We start from the raw sequence: 19650 nt of genomic DNA, 5'->3' as shown, positions 1-19650 counted from the left end.
GGGAAAGTGGAATAAGAAACTAGCAGGATGGAGGACCTGTTTTGCTTAATGATGAGCTTAGAGTTATTCAAGAAGCAAGCCCTCGTCCGTGACGCCACGCAGAGATTCGACAAGCGAGTCCTCCTTCAAATCCACGATGACTTCGCCCGTCAGCGAAGGGAGACCGCAGCAGAATGCGATTTTGAGATACGGTCGTCTTTCTCGGACCCTACTGGCAGTGGTGGCGCGGCTTGCTCGGTTCCGCTGGAAAGGCTGAACCCCATTTCCTTCAACGAGTTGAAGGTCGGGGAAGTTCACCTCGGCCGGGTTGTTTATGGGTTAATGAGTTATAATATTGAGGATTTTTAAATTAGAAATTTAAATAAATACTAAACTGTATTATTAATAATTTTGTATTATATAAACAAACAATTGTTTTGATCTTATTAACAAATAATTAGTAATTAAAAATAATAGATGTTATTGTTAATTATTATAAAATAATCTAATAAATCAGTAATTGGGAATATAAAAATATATTCTGAAACAATATTTATATACATTTAATATATGGCTACATTCCAAACTTAAATCTAGTTGATATTTTGGAATCTATATTGTTTACTATAATATGAAATTTGCAAGAAGTTCAATTTATATTGGGTATCATATAATTTATGGTATAATTGAATATATATGAATACATAAATTCTTATAATATATTATGAGAATGTAAAACTATGTGTTTTGTTCTCCAATAAAATTTTATTTACAACAATATTAAAAAAAAAATTAAGATCTTCAATATTATAATTTGTTATTTTTTTTAGTATTGAAAAAACAAAATGTATTTTAAGATATTTAAATATTTTAAAATGTATTTTTAACGGCACCTATGCTACAAAGAGGAAGATCCCCTTGAGAAGGACCATAGAAATACCTCGTGAAACAGCATAGCATATATCTAGATTAATTAGCAATCTGGACTTTTTATATCCGCATTAATAAGCAATCTGAGCTTTTTTGGGACTTTAACTTCAGATTCCATAAAAATAGCATAGTATATATCCAGATTAATTAGCAATCTGGACTTTTTATATCCGGATTAATAAGCAATCTGAGCTTTTTTTGGACTTTAACTTCAGATTCCTCATCTTTCTGAAAAATAAAAAATTAATTGTTAGTGTACGGTTATAATTATCATGGATGGGATTTTTTCTTATTTTTATATATGGATTAATAAGCAATCTGTGCTTTTTGGGACTCCAACTTCAAATTCCTTCATCTTTCTGAAAAAAATAAAAATAAAAAATAAAAAATAAAAAATAAAAAATAAAAAATAAAAATAAAAATAAGATAAAATAAAAATAAATAAACAAATAAATAAACAAATAAAATAAATTAGTTGTTAATGTACGGTTATAAATATCATCGATGAAATTTTTTTTTTTTTATCTTTCAGATTTATTATTTGTATAATGATTTCAGGTTATATTTTCATTTTTTAATAATATAAATAAGATTGTGGAAATAAAGATATTTATATTTATATTAATTTTTAAGCTAGAGGTTTCATCCATATTAAAATTAGGTTGAGGAATTTATATTTTCGATAAAATGATTGGTTGAGATTTGAAGTTAAATTAATATTCTTTGTTTAATACATGATTCAAAGCACAATATGAAAAGTTTACCAATAATTTTTTTTAGTTTCTTAAATCTTTTCTTCCTTTTAATAATTTATTATAAAATAATTTGTGAAAAATAGTTTAGTTGTAATTTATTAAAAAATTATTTATGAAATATAATGTTGACACTCATTTGGTGTAGCTATTGAAAAGTGACCTAAATTAATAATAAATAAATTTAAGTGTATTAAGTTATTCCACGCCAAATAACATATAATTGTATATTAACTTTAATTAATTAATTAATTAATTAATATATATATATATATATATATATATATATATAATATTGAAAATGTTTGTGAACCATATCTAATACAAAAATTCAAGATATGTGATGGCCGTGGATTAAACTAAAATAGAAACCTTAAATTCAAAACAAAAAACTTAGCTAATAAATAATGATCAGCGAGGTTAAAAAATAAACAAAATGCGATAATAAACAATCAAGGCCGTGGAGATGGAGATTTGATTTGTCGTCGGATTGGTTAGCAAGTAGACATGCATAGGATGTGTTAAAGTTTACTATTGAAATAGAAGTGTATGTTAACAACAGTATTAATATTATATATATATATATATATTTGAATTTATTATTATGATGATGATAATGATGGTCAATGTTTATTAAGACTAAATTTTGGTCTATTAAACTTAAAGAAACTAATTATTAGTTTGATTTAAGATTTTATTTCTATGTTTAAAAAGTATCGAGAGAAGCCTCCCAAGCTCACTATAATTTTGACATCGTAAAAGGCTAGGAAGGTCAGTGTGATCTAATGTGGTTGCACGCGGGGCACTCTAAGAGGAAGTGATTTTCATCATCGATGTTCATATTCTCACAGAGATGGCAAATCCTTTCCATCCATGGTGTTTTAGGAACTGCCCAACGACCCGTTTCACTATGGAGCTCATGAGAGTTCGTTCTAATCTTGCCTATATTAATTTTCTTCTTTGAGCTAGTTAAAACATAGAGATACTTTTGATCTTCTAGGGTGGGGTTGATAACCTCCTTATAATATCTTAATTTTCTTTTAGCTGCTAAATCTTTCTCACACCACAATTTTTCTCTGAACTTAGAAGTAACAATATTTTTAATGTTATTAATGTTTTGTTGTGCAACATTCTCGTCGATCTCCCAATGGTTTAACCAGAGCCCGATGTCTTTATACCAACTTCGTTTGAGCCTTAGGTAGTTTTCGTTGGAATTTAAAGCTAGCTTAGGAAGTCTATGGTCTCCTATGTTATTGAGTTTGTGCTTGTACAACAGAAGCCTAGTCATAGCTAGGCTCTCGATAGGGGAAATGCCCACTTCTATGAGGAGAATACGATAGGGTGTATTGCTTTTAATTTTGACATTATACGTTATAAAGTGTTTCTGAATTTGCTCAATCTTTCTCCAGGATTCTCTAGAGATATTGCAACCCCAAACCTCACATCCATATAAGATAACATGAGTGACTAAAGTTTCAAAGAGGGACTTCTTTCTATCCCACATTACGAGGTTTGTCGTTTTACAATAATTTTTAAGACCAAAATAAGCTTTCCACCCCACATTGATCCTTTTCTCAATGCTATAGTTCCAGTTGAGCTTGTGATGAATATCAATTCCTAGGTACTTGTACGAAGACACTTCCTCCAAGTTACTATTGTCATACATAAAATTAGTGTAAGTATCCTTCTTGGATTTGATAATCATAATTTTTGTTTTGTGAGTGTTAACAGTGATACCCATGGTAGAGCAAAAATCCTTAAAAAAATTAAATTGCTTATTTAATATAAAAGTTTAAAATATATGGTAAATTGAATTAAAATAAAAATTTTAAATTCAAAAAAATTCTAGATTAAATTAATATATTAAATTAAAGCTAGATATATAAACCATATTTATTAATATAATTGTGTTCATTATATCTATAAAAAAATATTTACATTTACAAAATATAAATAAAAAATATATAATTCAAGTTTGAAATTTAACGTCGCACGGGACTCACTTATCGTTTTTGACGATTTAATTTAACCGTAAAACATCGAAAATGACATTCAATTGAAATAAGAAGCCATATTTATGACGTGCGTGTATTTGGATAAAACGTCGACTTTTGTTAAAAACAGATACTACTAGCAATTGTCCCAAAAGGTACAAAGAGAGGCCGATAGGATTATTAAATTAGAATTGTTGAATTTCTCTAGAAGAGATGTTGGTTCAAGCCTAATGGATGAGCAATTTGAGCTAGCTAAAGGCCTTCTAATTACACTATTGTTTGGGTCTTGAAGTCTGGATGAGCAATAAAAATGCTTAAAACATAAGATGAAGTTTGTAAAGTAAACACAAGATTTGAGATCTTAAGTCATTGCTAGAATTAAGACGACATATAATTCACAATATTAAAACAATCAAAATGCATCCACCTCAAATACAAATAAAACATCACCTTTGCAAAATAATACCACCAGTAAACAATTCAGGCAGGATTGCTTAAATGTTTAAAAATGTATTAATTTGTGTATTAAGGATTAAAAGCAAATCACAGTTACCAATATGATTATAACAATTAGAGGAAAAATTATTAAATCCCAACAATGAATAACTATTATCTCTTACCACATTTAGGCTTTTCACAACTATTAAATACTATGGAAACATATTAATTAATTTAATAGTTTCCACTGTGTGATGGTATACTAACGACAAGGTAATTCCATCATAGAATATGAGACATAGGATCTTCCAAACAAATTTAAAAAGGTCGGTAATACCATTTATGAACCAATTGATAACTTGTGTTTTTTACAATTACCTTAACCAGTGGTCTGTCCATGGTCACAATTACAAAATATTCAAGTCAGTATCATCCCCTTTGTTAAGATTACTTTCTTTCTCAGATAGTACTCCCTTTGTGAGGATACAGTCTCCATCTTCATTCTAAACCATTAATAATTTTCTGTAAGTAAGATAGGTATCAGATTCAGTTGCAAATCAAAAACTTTCTGGGTAGATTACATGATGCTCACAATTTTAGAAGTATGGGAATAAAATATATACAGAGCTGATGGATGAAAGACAGATTTTGGAATGATAGGGCTTGGAATAAGTGAGAAAGAATCCTTCCAAGGGCTTCATCGCGATAATGGGAAGACGATTTATAAACATACATTTCCGTTTTCTTGACATAACATCTGTAAAGGATGTGACAGGAAACTTCTCCCTCATTCCCCTATGTCAACATAGTTGCAAGCAGTGAGATATTCAACAGACAATTACACTTCATGATCCGCCTTTGCTGCTTAACAATAGAATAACTCTTAGTGAGACCATTTCATTAATTTATCTTAAGACCATGGGGATATTTGAATAATAAATCAGGGAATTTGCAGATATTGTTTAACAAGTTTCGGAATCCAATTTAATACAAAATTTAAATAGCAAACTTGAACTACATTTGTAATTGGAAGCTAGGCTTTTCGGAAGATATAGCAGAAATTCATTACAATTGCTAATAGTAACTTAATAGAAATATTTGCATTTAAGCAAGTAACGAGAATATCTTGTGCGGACTAAAAAGCAGTAAGGAATTCTGGTTACACATATATTATCATAGAAATCTCAAGTTGTTTAAGTGTTCATGTATGAGTTTACCATGCCCTGTTCTTAATAAATTGAATTGGATATTCACGCTTTCTGTGTCATGAGGCATAAAAAGAACCCATAAACTCAACCTGAGTAAATGTGAGATATATGAAACTGGATTTAGGCTTTTCAGTTGTATTAAATACTATGGAAACATATTCATTCTAAACCATTACTAATTTTTTGTAAGTAAGATATGTATCAGATTCAATTGCAAATCAAAAACTTTCTAGGTAGATTACATGATGCTCACAATTTTAGGAGTATGGGAGAAAAATATATACAGAGTTGATGGATGGAAGATGGATTTTGGAATGATAGGGCTTGGAATAAGTGAGAAGGAATCCTTCCAATGGCTTCATCGCGATGATGGGAAGACGGTTTATAAACATACATTTCCCTTTTCTTGACATATCATATGTAAAGGATGTGATAGGAAACTTCTCCCTCATTCTCCTATGTCAACATAGTTGCAAGCAGCGAGATATGTCAACTGTGTTATGATGTTAATAGCCGTAGAGTAGTGCTGCAAAAACTCAGCGGTTACAATGAATTCTTCCAGTATGCCACTGCATAGCAATTTGCAGTACAACTGTTTTTCATGCCACATAATCAGTGCTAAGGCAACCTTACAAGTGGTAAAGAGGGATACATGAATCTGAACATTTGAGAATATAAAAGATGAGATCTACATGAACTTGCAGAAGGACCTCCCCTGGTCTGCCGGGTGTTATAAGAATTGCAACTTTGACACTTGTGTGCAACAATGTGAATAATTACTTCAGAAGTTACTCCACAGTCATTGCATAAGATCCAAACCTGCTCAAATGACCGACGAGAAAGTGGTGAGGTACGTGTGAGTGGACAAGAGATCGAAAAGCTTCCCCGAGATGGAGACTTCTTCATGATTTCAAACGTTACACATAGTTCATTAAAATACTTAATTTATAAAATAGAAACCCAAGACGACCATCAATGAGCCCAAGTTTCAATACTCCACTCAATGAATGGATAGCTTATATTTAAACCTCTTTGCAAAGAATAGTTTACGTTTAAACCTCCCAGAGCAGATGCTTCACTGCTCTTCGTTTAAAAGGCATTCCGAGGCGTCAGCCATACCCCGTAGATAATGTAGGAAGATACAAACAAATTTGTAGGAAGATACAAATTTTAGTGTTTAAAATCATTTGCAAGTAATCCTACCCTGGTTCTACCATATGCTCTTCGACAATATGCTGCTCCTACCGTCTGAGCAGGTAATGGTTAGGATGTTGCCGAGAGGCTACCGACATTGGCTGACTTTCACCTTGTCTCCAGAATGCTCGATGAAGGATCAGCTGCTGCAGAGTAGATATCGGAAGGTGCTGAAGAAGAAGTTGGTGCTTCGGATGACCAATTACTGCTTGATGCTTTGTCAGGGTCAATAACTCTGCCTCGCTTACCTACGTTGTGTACCCCCACACCATCCAGATCTATGAAAGCAGGCTTTGTGGGCGACGGAAGATCTTCTCGCTCACTTGTCAGCATCCACACCACCCGGGACATTGAAGGCCTCAACGCTGCAACCGCTTGCGTGCACAGAAGACCGATTTTAATCACTCTAATGCATTCCTCCCATGAATAACTGTCATCCAATGTCCGATCCATAACTTCTAAAGCTCTCTCTGTTTTATACAATCTCCATGTCTGGTAATTGGCCAATATCAAAAAAAATAAAAATAAAAACTTTAGTTCACAAGAAGCTCTGCATATAGGAAAAAAATTCGATTAGAAAGATGAGAACCACAGGAAACATACTCGTTCGATGAGAAATTCCATGTTTTCACCCGAACTCTGATTCTTTCTTCCACTAATAATCTCAAGTAGAAGGACTCCAAAGCTGAATACATCCGCTTTCTCTGTCAGCTGTCCACGCAAAGCGTACTCAGGGGCCATGTAACCTCTGCAAAATGCCATATTTAATCAAATCTCCATATCTTAAAGACTTAACCGAATGAATTATTTGGGAACCTCGAACATTTCATTGGTAGGGAAAATTCTTACAAAGTTCCTGCAACTCTAGTGCTAACGTGGCTCCGATCATCTGCAAAAAACCTGGCTAACCCAAAGTCTCCTATTTTGGGTCTGTGTTTGTCATCTAGTAAAATATTGTTGGCTTTAATATCTCTGTGGATGATCCGAATCTCAGATTCCTCGTGAAGATAGGCCAGCCCACGTGCAATTCCAACTATGATTTCATACCGCTTTTTCCAATCAAGTAAATGGCGTTTCGTTGCATCTGCAATGCACAGTAAAGGGATTAGCAATCTATATGTACAAACTAAGGACTTTATGATCTATATGTAGCGACTGAGAGTGAGTAGAAACCAAATAGAATCCTGTCGAGACTACTGTTGGGAAGGTATTCGTAAACCAGTAGCCTTTCGGAGTTTTCAACGGAGCAACCAAGCAATTTCACAAGATTCCTGTGCTGAATACGATTGATGAGATTTGCTTCATTCAAAAATTCAGCATCTCCCTGCCTTGAACAAATATACAACCGTTTCACTGCAACCTCTCTGTTGTCTGGTAAAATTCCCTGTACATCAATAAACTTCAAATTAGTTTCTGTTTTCCATTACATTTAAATATGAAATTGAATTCAATGCAGGACCAAGAGCTCACTTTAAATACGGATCCAAAGCCCCCTTCTCCAAGCTTGTTCTCCAAATTAAAATTGGAGGTAGCTTCTCTCAGAAAATCGTACTTGAAAATTAGTTCCGCGTTCGCTATACTCGGAGCTAAGCTAATCTCTCCTTGGTCACCTGCGAAACCCATTGCAAGGTAAACAAATTGGTGAACAGTTCACAAGACACAAGCTGAAAATCCTCGAGGCTAAACAATTTAGCAATTTCTGGACCTCTAGTTCGATAAATCTGATCCTGAAGCTTCCGTCGAGAGAAAAGCTTCCACTTCCAAAGGCCTATGATCGCAATTAATACAACCATGGCAGCTAATACGCCCAGAATTATTCCGAGGACATTAGATTTTTTTCCTCCTGCAAAATTTGCACAACAATTCTAACTAAATTGGATATCTTTTATTTCACCAAAACAAAATCTTAAAAACAATATCTTTTCGATGTAAAATATGAGAAGAACATACCAGAAGACACTGGAGTACTTTCCCCTGGTGGCGGCGACAGAACAGAGGTATTGAAAAATTCATAGACCTCGTAACGCAAGTAGCAGTTCTGAGATCTGAATTGTGCCCCAAAGAGCTCCACTTTGGCAGGCAAATATATTTTCAAAGGCAAAAGTCAGGCAGGATCCGCAGCTTGTCCGGGACAGATCTCTCCCACACTGTGCGAAGCTGTATATAGTCAATGCTCGTTTTGAAAGGGCGTGGAAGAGAACCTGCAGAGCACAAAACAGACAAATATGGTCGAAGAAAGCAGGAGTAATTTGTAACGATTTGTTCAGGAATTACAGGAATTTGTAACAAATTTGCGGATATTTCTGCCGCTTCATGCAGTGGGTGAAGATTCGAGCACACCATCATCATGGAGAGAGGCGTTGGCATGACAATTAATTGAAGAAGATGTTGAATGCCTGCTAAATGTACACGCCAGGTGTTAACATCTGAAGGAAAAAGACAATGAAGGGATGACTGTCCACGTGTCAACAGGAGAGCCAAAGGAACGACGAAAGTCTGTTCCAAAGGAAGGCCTATCGGCCTAAATATCAAACAGATATACCAATGGTACAGACGACCGACAACCACATTGGTAATTATATATGGTTAATATATATATGAAACATATTAATAATTACTACGTATATAAAATTAAAATTTATATTAAATTTATGGCATCTTTTTTAAGGCTGTTTTTTTATTATTATTATTATTATTAAGACTGTGTTTTGATCTTTCCCTTTTTATAATAATGGTGTTTAGATTTATTTTTATATATTTTCCAAAATTTCAATTTCGGAATAAAAATTTCTAAATCGTAGGCTTCCACATTATACGTTATTTTCCAAAATTTCAATTTCGAAATAAAAATCTCTAAAGCGTAGGCTTGCACATTATACGTTATCAAATCTCTAGTGAATATTAATAATGTGACTAACAGAAATCTAATACAAGTTTAAATAGATTATAGGTTTAAAATTATCTCACAATTATTATTCCATTAATCATGTTTTAATTTTATTTTATATATTTCTTATAAAAAAAGGAATATCTATATGAATATAGTGCATTAAAGAATCTTAGTTATTTCTAATAATAAAATGGCATATAACTTATAACTATACAAATTTATAACAACATATCACTTATAACCATACAAATTTATAAAATTTTATTATTATAAATTTATATTTTGTATTTAAATTTGACAAAATTATATTTAAAAGAAATTAATTTTCATTTATTAGAAATTATAAAGTTAAAACTTTTATAAAAATATCTACAAAATTTAAATCAATGTATATTTTATATTGAGGAATTTTGTCATTAACTAAGACTTCAAAAACTCATCAACTATCTTATTAGAAAAAATTAATAAACTATCCCTTTAATTCAAACTTGAAAAAGGGTCATCAACAATCTTAGTAGCAAAAAATTTTATAAAAATACATTTTTATTGAATTATTTAAACATTAAATCCATCCATGTGGAAGAATGTTGATTTTGAGCAATTTGTCCATTAATATTAGGAAAAATGTAAAATTAAGCCCTCTCATTTATATAAAAGCCTAAAAACGCTATGAATATATTCATTTTTTCACAAATATGTTAAAATAAATAAAAATAAGTATTATAAAAACAAAACATTGAAATTCTACACATGAAGAAAATGCCTAGGCTCAAAATCTTGCCAATCCTATATTTTCAGTTGCGACATTCTAACTGTGCCATCCCGTGATTATTATTTGCATAAAATGTATCCTCCAAACTATCATAAAATATATCAACACAATTTCATTCTAATAATTAACTTAAACAAGTTAATAAATACTCTACATAAGGATATAGCATTTGTGTAGATGCTTCACAAATACATTTGTAGTTTTAGATCTTGACAATTGCAGATGGCCTATTACAATTTAAAAATAACACTGTACAAATGGACTATTATAGTTTGAAACCAACATTTTATGTTTTGTCCATGTCATAAATCCCATAAAACTAGAATATTGAAACATAAGCAATAGATATATATATTGTTGGCCATGATCTAGTTGTGCCAACTACTTCTAGAGCCTTGGGTTGGGGTAATTACCATGACCAATCCCTGGGCTATGGGTGGATGAGGTTGGACGAAATTCCAACACTGTACAAATGGACTATTACAGTTTGAAACCAACATTTTATGTTTTCTCCATGTCATAAATCCCATAAAACTAGAATATTGAAACATAAGCAATAGATACATATAATTGTTGGCCATGATCTAGTTGTGTCAACTACTTCTAGAGCCTTGGGCCAAGGGAATTACCATGACCATTCCCTGGGCTATGGGTGGATGAGGTTGGACGAAATTCCATCATTGCAATGTCCTTCTTCTTTGCTGGTGCATTTTCATTCATTGACTTATTGTGATGCCCTGAAAATATTTTGAGATCCACCATCTTTGCTTGCCAACGTTTCACCCTCTTTGATTATGTGGACATAGTTATGAGCAGGCTATCCTGTACTGACACTTTGAACTGGGTGGCAACGAGTTTGTTCTCTGATGGTGTGATTGATAACTGTTGAAGAATGTAACTAATGTCGTTCTTCATAATTGTATTGGTCAAAAGAAAGAAAAAGGTTTTTTTATTATTATTAGCATAAATTGACTTATTAAAGCATGGGCTTCATGCTTGGGTCAATGATTAATAGGTCAAAACCTCCATTGCAGCCTTCTAATGTTTATGTCAAGTGTCCTTGTTCGTGTCATCATGTAAAATACCCTTCTTGGGCTCTATCTATCAAGAAATTTATTTATTTTGATGTAAAATGATTCATCTAGGCCTCCTCCATCAAGTCGGCCTCAAGTGCATCAAGTCAGCCTCATTATGGTAGCTACAACCACTATAAATTGAGGTGCTACTTGACTTATTTGAGCATCCAATTAAAGAATTTCACTTTGCAATTATAAGGAGAAGCGAAGGCAAGAAGGAAGGGTGTAAAAGGCTTGGAAAAGAAGAGAAATCCTAGTGAAGAAAGGAGAAACTCTAGCGAAGAAGAAAACTTCATTTTTCTCTCACTTTCCCTCACACATGCAAAGAATCTAAAGATGCAGGAGGGCCAAAGTTGTAGACCTGAAGTTCGGATGAAATTTTGAAGCAGTAAGGTCAAAATTCTTTCTTTGATGCAGTATTGTTGCAGTTGATCATTGGAGCTTGAAAGAACAGTTTGAGGGATGACTTGGTGGAGGAGGAAGGTCTTTCGATCTGGTCTAAGGTCTTGGTTTGTCTCAATTTTATCATAATATACTAGTGGAAGAGTTGGAATGGGTTTTCCCCTAGATAGGGGTTTTGCCCTGACTAAGAACCTACATCTTGTGTCCCTTATTGTGATCTTCATTATTTGGCATTTGTATTGATGAAAGGAACACAATAAATTGAAAGAAGAACTAATAAGAAGAAAAAGAGAAATCACAAGAAAATTTCAAAATCCTAAAGAAATCTACCTAATGAACCTAATACATATGATGCCCTAGATTTCTATAAAATAACTGCCCCTTCTTTATTTTCGAGCTCCTTCTCATGTATGCCTCTTGAAAGAAACTTCGCTCTTGGTTGTTCATTGCTGAGATCCTTCTCATGTATGCATCTTGAAATAAACTTCACCCTTCGTTGTTGCAATGAATGCCAGGTTGCTTTAAAGAATGAATAACATGATGATTGAAGCCTATATGCCAAGCTTTGACAATGGAGTACGATAAAACACATAATAGCATGAGAGTGACCCATATTGAAAAGAAACCGGCTTCATTACATATTTCCCAAAGTGCAAAGTTCAATTTTGTTTTAGAAAAAATAAAATAATTAACTTAGAATAAGATATGTTGATGTACCAAACCCTACCAAACCAGAGTTGGCCATGGAACCTAAATTTGATCAATTCAATCTCATGTGTTTCCTGATAGCGGTAGCACCAGAATTCATCCCTTCCAACATCGACCTTGACCGCCAATTGGAAACAATGATTACAATAGTAATCACCCACATCAATTTAATAATTAGTGAGAAGTATAATAAAACATTTCATTTGAGATTGATCTGGTATGCCTATGATATCAACATTATCCAATATCTTTTCTTCGGTTGATGTTAGTATAATTACATTAGAAGAGCATGTAGAAACCACATATGCAAAATACTTAAAGAAGAAGTAATTTAAAAGAGACCATAAATGACAATGCACACAATGTTTGATAACAAAGTTCATCCAATGTGTACTACATCTTTGAGCTCTTCTTCAATGGTGGGGAGGTCACTTCGTTCATCTCGGCAAAAATGAAAATGAGTACATGGAAAAATGCATCATTATACCTCCAATCGTGAGGATGACCTAAAAATGAGCTACTCAAACTATAACATACTCCATACAAGCAACTTCATCTCGGAATTCTATGACTTTAGAGTATAAACATGACCACCTTCTGACCTGTGCAAGGCTACCTCAAACTTTGTGCCAAAACATTAATGACACATGTTGTCTTATGTCATAAGCCCTAAGATCTGTTGCTCGAAATCCAGATCTGACTGCACCAGTGAAATCCTTGCAAAATTCTGAGTAAAATGAATATAAACCCTGCGATATTCTGCCACTGTCATCTCTGGACCCCTCAAAGAATCTTCAAATTCCACAACAAAATCTTTATTAGAATATTCCTCCTCAAAATCCACGCCCAAAGGATTCCACCCTCCTGTATCTATCGTGCAGGGTTCCCATCCTAATCCGAGTTCCACAGCGCGACAACTCCACCCATCTGCTCATATCTATGGTCGCTTGGCATGCACTCTTCGTGGAATGGATGGGAAATGTTATAATAAATGTGTGTCGACAGAGTTAACAAAGGATCGCTGACCAACTGAAATGTTATTGCATGAAAATATAGTTCATTTGTTTGGAAAGTCCAGGGTATTAGTATTGTTGGCATTGATGTCAAATTGTCATAATAGATGAATGTGTTGACATTAATTCATGATGTATGCCATTGTTGCAAGAGTGCTTGAAATGCAAAGGCTGAAAGTGATGTGAAGTTCAAAGGCTATGATAATCAATGGGAAGGTTAAACATTGTCAAATGGAACATAAAATATTGAGACACAAGCTGCAAAATATATGCTTTCATTAAATAAAAAATGTATGATACAAGATAATACAAATATGATTTGTCTCTTGTAATCATTACTAGTTGAGCTATTTTGTTTCAACTCTATTTTATATTACAAAATTTCTTTGAGAACTAAAAATGAAGAGACAAGCTTGTGAACAGTTTTTAGAAGACCAAGAGACAACGCTTCATTTCATATTCCTGCAAAGAATATAAACAACCGATATGGCTTTCTTATAAAATATACAATGTGGAATGGAAACATAAGTTTTTGAAGTGAAGTAGTCTACAGAAGAGGCACAGAGTTGAAAAGACAAAGCAGTGTAGATTTACAGTAGACTTGTTGCAGGATGTGGTCCATTTGAAAGACTATGGTATTCAAAGGAAATTTACCATTATCCTGAATTTAAGACTACAAGGTGGCGCCCTAGGAGCAAGCATACCACCCGGATCGTCTTGGACTGGTAAGGGTCCGACTTCGTTCAAGGATGCATTAAGAGGGAAAGCTGCCACACAGGACAAACAAAACCCAAATCTGACAATCCCAGGTCCGTACATTGTAGAGAAGATGGAGAAAGCCCCATATCTGTCTATAGAATTACCAGAAGTAAGCGGTCTCTTCACTAATTTGCAAGAAAAAGCTATCATATGTTGATTTAATAGTTTCTGGCCCAAATATGAAGATCTAAATGTGTGGATCTACCTCAATTGGACCACAGATTGTGACATTTATCTGTGTGCAAAAGGTGTTTTTGCGGTTCAGTTTGATACTCAAAAAGACTTTAATTATGTCATAAATGAAGGACCATGGTTTTAGGGAAGGAAGGGTCTCTTTGTAACCCCAGAGTTTCCTGGTTTTGATGTAAGATCAATGGTGGTTACAAAAATCCCAGTGTGGGTAAGGCCACATAACATTCCACTCCCCTTTTGGCACCACCGGGTCCAAGAAGGCATTGGAAACTCTTTGGGAAGGTTCCTAAAAATGGATCAAGAAAGAATGGACAATGGTATCTTCACTTTTGCCCATATTTGTGTGGAGATGGATTTAAGTAAAGGCCTTCTGGATTGTATTCTCCCGAAACATCAAGACTTCGAGTGGACACAGTGGTTAGATTTTGAAAACACTGCCTTTTGATGTCGGATTTGCCATAAAATAGGGCACTTGTAGAAAACATGCAAACAAGCAAAGAAAAGAACACAAAAGAGATCACAAAAGAAAAAAAGGATGCAATTCCGAGACCCTCCTTCATCAAATGATGAGCACGAAGAAATGGATGAGACCCAACAACAACCGGAGACGCAAAATCAACAAGGTTCTCAAGAGGAGGGAGAAGACAAGGAGAAGGTTTAGAACAAACAAGAAGAGAATCCAAATAACTCAACAATGGTTCTGATTCTCAAGAACCAACATGAGGAAAACAACCACAATCAAGGCACGGGTGGAACTAAGCGATCTCATGTCTTTGAGAGCTTAGATTCAGATATAGAAGCCTCAAACATTTCAAGAAATAATGAGTTGGCAATTGTTACTACTACTCCATCACTTGGGGTTTGACAAAAAGTCCAAAAGAAAAAAGGGAAAAAAGAAAAAATCAGTTTATCTGGCTAAATGTAATTTAAATTTTTTATTTTTTGTAGATTAGCTATTGTGCTTTAAGCACATACACTAGTCCCCTAGGACAATTCCGGAATGCAATTTTGCATCTACTCTATGTAACTTTTTATTTTATTAATAGAAAGTTGCTGATTTTTCCTCGGGAAAAAAAAAACTGAAGCACCCTCCATCTTGAGGTTATATAGCTTCATCATCAAAAAGAAATTATTTGATGTCGTATTCCTATCATATAAATTATGCAACTTCTTCCATAGCCCATGTGTTGTCTTCTCACCTGCTGCATTAAAGTAGACACTATTTGCTAGGTACCGATGAATTGTAGAAATGGCCTTGGTATCCAACAACATGCAAGCTTCATGTGTCATTGTTGAGGGTTTCTTTGCCACTTCTTCAATTGGTAAATACTAATCCTTTAGAATCAGAATATCCTCCATTTCTAATTTCCATAGGGTGAAATTGACCCCATTCTACTTCTCCATGTCGTTTACTATATTACTCTGCATAGTGCCTAGCTTACATCACGTGAAGCTCTGACACCAACTGTTAATAAAAGATAGTAGAAAAATAAACTGATTTTTTTTTTAACTCTTTCATTGGACACAAGATTTATGTGTAAAACCTCATTCGAGGAAAAACCATGGGGAAAGGTATTAGTAGTTTTTTATTACAATAACAATGAAAATATTACATTTCACTCACTTCTTTCACCCTCTTCTTTTTATTCACACCCCTGTAAAAATAGATTTCGTTACAATAGCATGGGCCTAAATACCATGGGTTACCAATACATGTATGTGAACAACTTTGACCTTGATTTGGTCTCACTCGCTCCTAATCAACTTTGACCTAATCAAGATAAATCCAAAGGATAACTCGCTCTAATTAGCTATAGCTAGTTGTGTCCTATGTATTTATGATGTTGAGAATTACATATGTATATGTTAAATCTGTGTATTTGTGTATTTGAATTTGGAGCAAATGATTGACTATTTATGAGTTAGCATAGTATTCCATTTGTGTTTAGTATGTTTTTGGGCTGGCACCATTTCGTCCACTACTAGTAAATTCACATTAATAAAGTGGGTGATATATATTGATCAATGATATTTTCCACCTTTAAAAACTAATGGTATCGATTGACATACAAAAGGCAGAAAATGACATCAATCAACATATTAATGTGGTTGTAATAGTTGATGATTGACATACTAGAGGAAGATTAATAAACCATTGTTGAATATAATTGACTATCGTTAAATATTGTCGACTATTTATACTTGATGATGATTGACCATGATTAATGAAGATTAACCATGAACATTAAAAAATGACAATAATTAATTATGATTGACAATAATTGATTGTGATTGATTATAAGTAATCATAGTTAAACTAACAGCCTTCCATCTACATCAACATTACAACAATTCAAACTAACCACTATTTCTATCTCTAATAACCATAACTATAATTATCAATATTTTAAAAATTATATTGAAATTTTTCCGTATGTAATTTTAAATATTCTTTAAACCCTCTTTCTTATCTTTGAAACATCTCATAGTGATTAAAAATACTTTTTATGTCTTTGAGCAAAATAATCCCATGAATTTCCTTCTAGTTCCATCACTTTTTATAACATTGAGTAGTCATTATTCCATCACTTTTTATAACATTGAGTAGTCATTAAAAAAAGATACATTTGTGTTATTGAGAAAAATAGTCCCCCAAATTTCTTTTTACAATCTCATTCCACCCCTTTATAGTTATGTTAATTTTATTTAAAAACGATTACACAATATCATTCTGAATTTTGATGATTCAAATTTATTTTAGACCCTTAAAAAATAAAGTGATTCTTATCCATGTAACCCATAGAATTTATTTTAAATCTTTTAAAAATAAAGCAATTCTTATCCATCTGAGCAAACAATAATTAAAGTAAGTGTGAAATTAGGTAATAATAAGTATATTCTCGGTATTCTTCCTATGTTTAACACATAGGTAGGTGAATTCAACTTTTTAAAATCCCTAGGTTTTTTTCCTTTTCCTTCAAAAGGAAAAGATGTCTACATTTCATTAATTATGTATATATATAATACTTTAGACGAGATGAATACAACTTTTTATGATGGCTAGGTTTTTTAGTTTTTAGAAGGAAAAGACGTTTACATATATTAAATTATTTAGCAATTTCTTTAGACCATTCATATTTATAAAGTTAAATATAATATTTTATATTATTAATATTTTTAGATTTTATATATATATATATGAGGTTATGTGATTTTTGAAATGATTTGTACATATAATTTGTAGCTTAAGTAGTTGTGATTTAAAGATATCTAAATTGTCAAAATTAAATAAGAATTGCATTTGGGTATCTAAATCATCAAAATCAAATAAAACTTGTGCTTGGTCTGCCCAAACGAGCCCTTAAGAAGTGCTTTAATAGTACACATTTTCACAGTTTACAACAAACCCCAAATCTTATTATCTCTAAACTCTCAAATTTCTTTGTACCCATACACCATTCATCTACACAACACCCACAAAAACCTAATCTTCCTTAATATCAAGATCAATAACAAATAAATTCACACTAAAAAATAAAAAATATAATCACCAAAAAAAATGACATCATTTCTCCAACTTGTACCCTTCGCTACAACATCCAAATAATGCCCACCTACAAGAGGGGATTTCTATAGCAATATCATATATGTTGGAGGGCAACCTCGCTTTTGCATAAATGAAACCATAATGTAAGCTCTCCATATTAGAAACTTCACACCACTGTCCTCTTAAATAACTTCTAAACCATCACTTTCTTAAATAACTTCTAAACCGACACTTTCCACCTCATTTGAATAAATAAATAATATTGATGTGTTTTTTGTTATTTTATTTATTAATTTTATTAAAAATTTCGGTGAAATGATAAATTTAATTAATTTTCTTAGAAATTTTAGTGAAATGATATAAATTTAAAATCGTATATTTTTTGAAAATTTTCCAAACTTTAAATTTATTTATATATTAAAAAATATATATTTTATTTAAAACATATGTCATATTAATATAATTATTAATTATTTTTATTATTAAATAATAATTTAATTAATTTATCGAAAATTATTAAAATAATAAATTTAAGTATTAAAATTGTATATATAAAATGTTTTTCACAATTTTAAACTTTTAAATATATCCTATTTTCTAAAGTTTACTTTGTGCTCCACTGAAATAAAGCAGAGTCAAATGCCTAAATAAAAAGTCTATTGAAACTGTTTTTATTAGGCGTTCGCTGGGGAGCAGCAATTTCGTCGGCTAAAAGGTTAAAAGGTTTAGGAATATATATATATATATATTAAAATTTTGATAGTAAGAGTGTTTTAATTATGTTTTTATAATAAAAATAAATTTAGCACAATCTAAAATTTGTAAAATATATCAAAATATTAAAACAGAATGTTTTAACTTAAAATTGTCAAATTTTTAACGAAATTTTATCAAAAAAAATAATGTTTAAATTTCTATTATTTTCTAGAAAATAAAAACTAGAATACGGCTTTTATTATTGTACACAGTCGACACGACAATCACAATTCACAGGGTAGCAACATCACGTTACAGCAACCCCTTTCTTTAGCAAAATAGGACAAAAAGAAAAGAGAAAGAAAAGGAAGGGAGTAACTTTTAAATGAGGAAGGAACTACCTTCCCTTACAATGAAGGATGGAAGGAACTGGCTTTTAATCGAGGAAGGAACCATCTTTAGTCTCCATGAAGAAAGTGGTTGGATTTCTTATGAAAGAAGCAGAGTAATCGTTGCATCACTCGTGTGAAGGGTTTAGCTTTAGTTAAATGTGAGAGCAGGCCTCTCGTATTTAAATATAAACTTGGCACATAACAGAGCTGCATCGCAAGAAAATAAGAGAACGTGGTAAAGGGGATAGAGAAAAGGAGAAGAAGAGGAAGACATTAAAAGGATGGAGGATCTGTATGGTTTAATGGCGGCCTTCTAGTTGTTGCAGAAGCGAGCTGCCATCAAATACGCCTCGGAAAGATTCGATAAGCGAGCGCTCCTCCAGCTTCACGATGAGATCGGCCGTGAGCTGAGGTCCCCAGCAGAAGGCACTGTATAGATACGCTCATTCGTCATTGACACAATTAGCAGCGGTGGTGCAGCTTGTTCGACTTCGCTGGAAAAGCTGAACCCCATTTCCTTTGACGAGTTGAAGGTCGAGGAGGTCCATCGAGGCCCCGTGGTTTACGGGATGTTGTGCGCAGATGCCCACAAGATATGCAGTATCGTGACATTACTAGAAGACAATAATGGACTAGTCGTTAAGCTGGAAATCTACAACGTCGCTCCCTTGGGGGCGAACGTCAAGAGGCTTTATGTCACGGCCCTAC

The 19650-nt window shown here is 32.9% G+C and overlaps 2 protein-coding genes across 2 annotated transcripts; both read right to left on the bottom strand.

Annotated features, from left to right (window-relative positions):
* Window positions 1–6372: 6372 nt before the first annotated feature.
* LOC149196107 (cysteine-rich receptor-like protein kinase 42) lies at window positions 6373–6981 on the bottom strand. Its single transcript, XM_089409046.1, has one exon. It carries the CDS (start codon window positions 6946–6948, stop codon window positions 6604–6606), a length of 345 nt encoding a protein of 114 aa, XP_089265172.1. The 5' UTR covers window positions 6949–6981; the 3' UTR covers window positions 6373–6603.
* An 87-nt stretch (window positions 6982–7068) lies between these two features.
* Window positions 7069–19389, bottom strand: LOC149196106 (cysteine-rich receptor-like protein kinase 2). Its single transcript, XM_089408170.1, has 6 exons — window positions 19290–19389; window positions 8446–8565; window positions 7966–8105; window positions 7669–7879; window positions 7345–7579; window positions 7069–7243 (listed from the first exon to the last, which is right to left on the bottom strand). Exons 1-6 carry the CDS (start codon window positions 19387–19389, stop codon window positions 7069–7071), a joined length of 981 nt encoding a protein of 326 aa, XP_089264296.1.
* Between the last annotated feature and the right edge of the window lie 261 nt (window positions 19390–19650).

Source organism: Pinus tabuliformis, chromosome 2_2 (assembly GCF_031772625.1).
Source record: "Pinus tabuliformis cultivar Carrire ecotype Pingquan chromosome 2_2, CPIR1, whole genome shotgun sequence".
Lineage (NCBI taxonomy): Eukaryota > Viridiplantae > Streptophyta > Pinopsida > Pinales > Pinaceae > Pinus > Pinus tabuliformis.
This window is presented reverse-complemented; position numbering and strand designations above follow the sequence as displayed.

Coding starts and splice junctions, on each gene's coding strand:
- LOC149196107 (XM_089409046.1), bottom strand. CDS start 6,948: ATGGATCGGACATTGGATGACAGTTATTCATGGGAGGAATGCATTAGA.
- LOC149196106 (XM_089408170.1), bottom strand. CDS start 19,389: ATGAGCGTATCTATACAGTGCCTTCTGCTGGGGACCTCAGCTCACGGC. Junction 8,566..19,289: donor TTATCGAATCTTTCCGAGGC/GTATTTGATGGC, acceptor TGCCTGCCAAAG/TGGAGCTCTTTGGGGCACAA. Junction 8,106..8,445: donor AAGTACTCCAGTGTCTTCTG/GTATGTTCTTCT, acceptor TGGGTTTCGCAG/GTGACCAAGGAGAGATTAGC.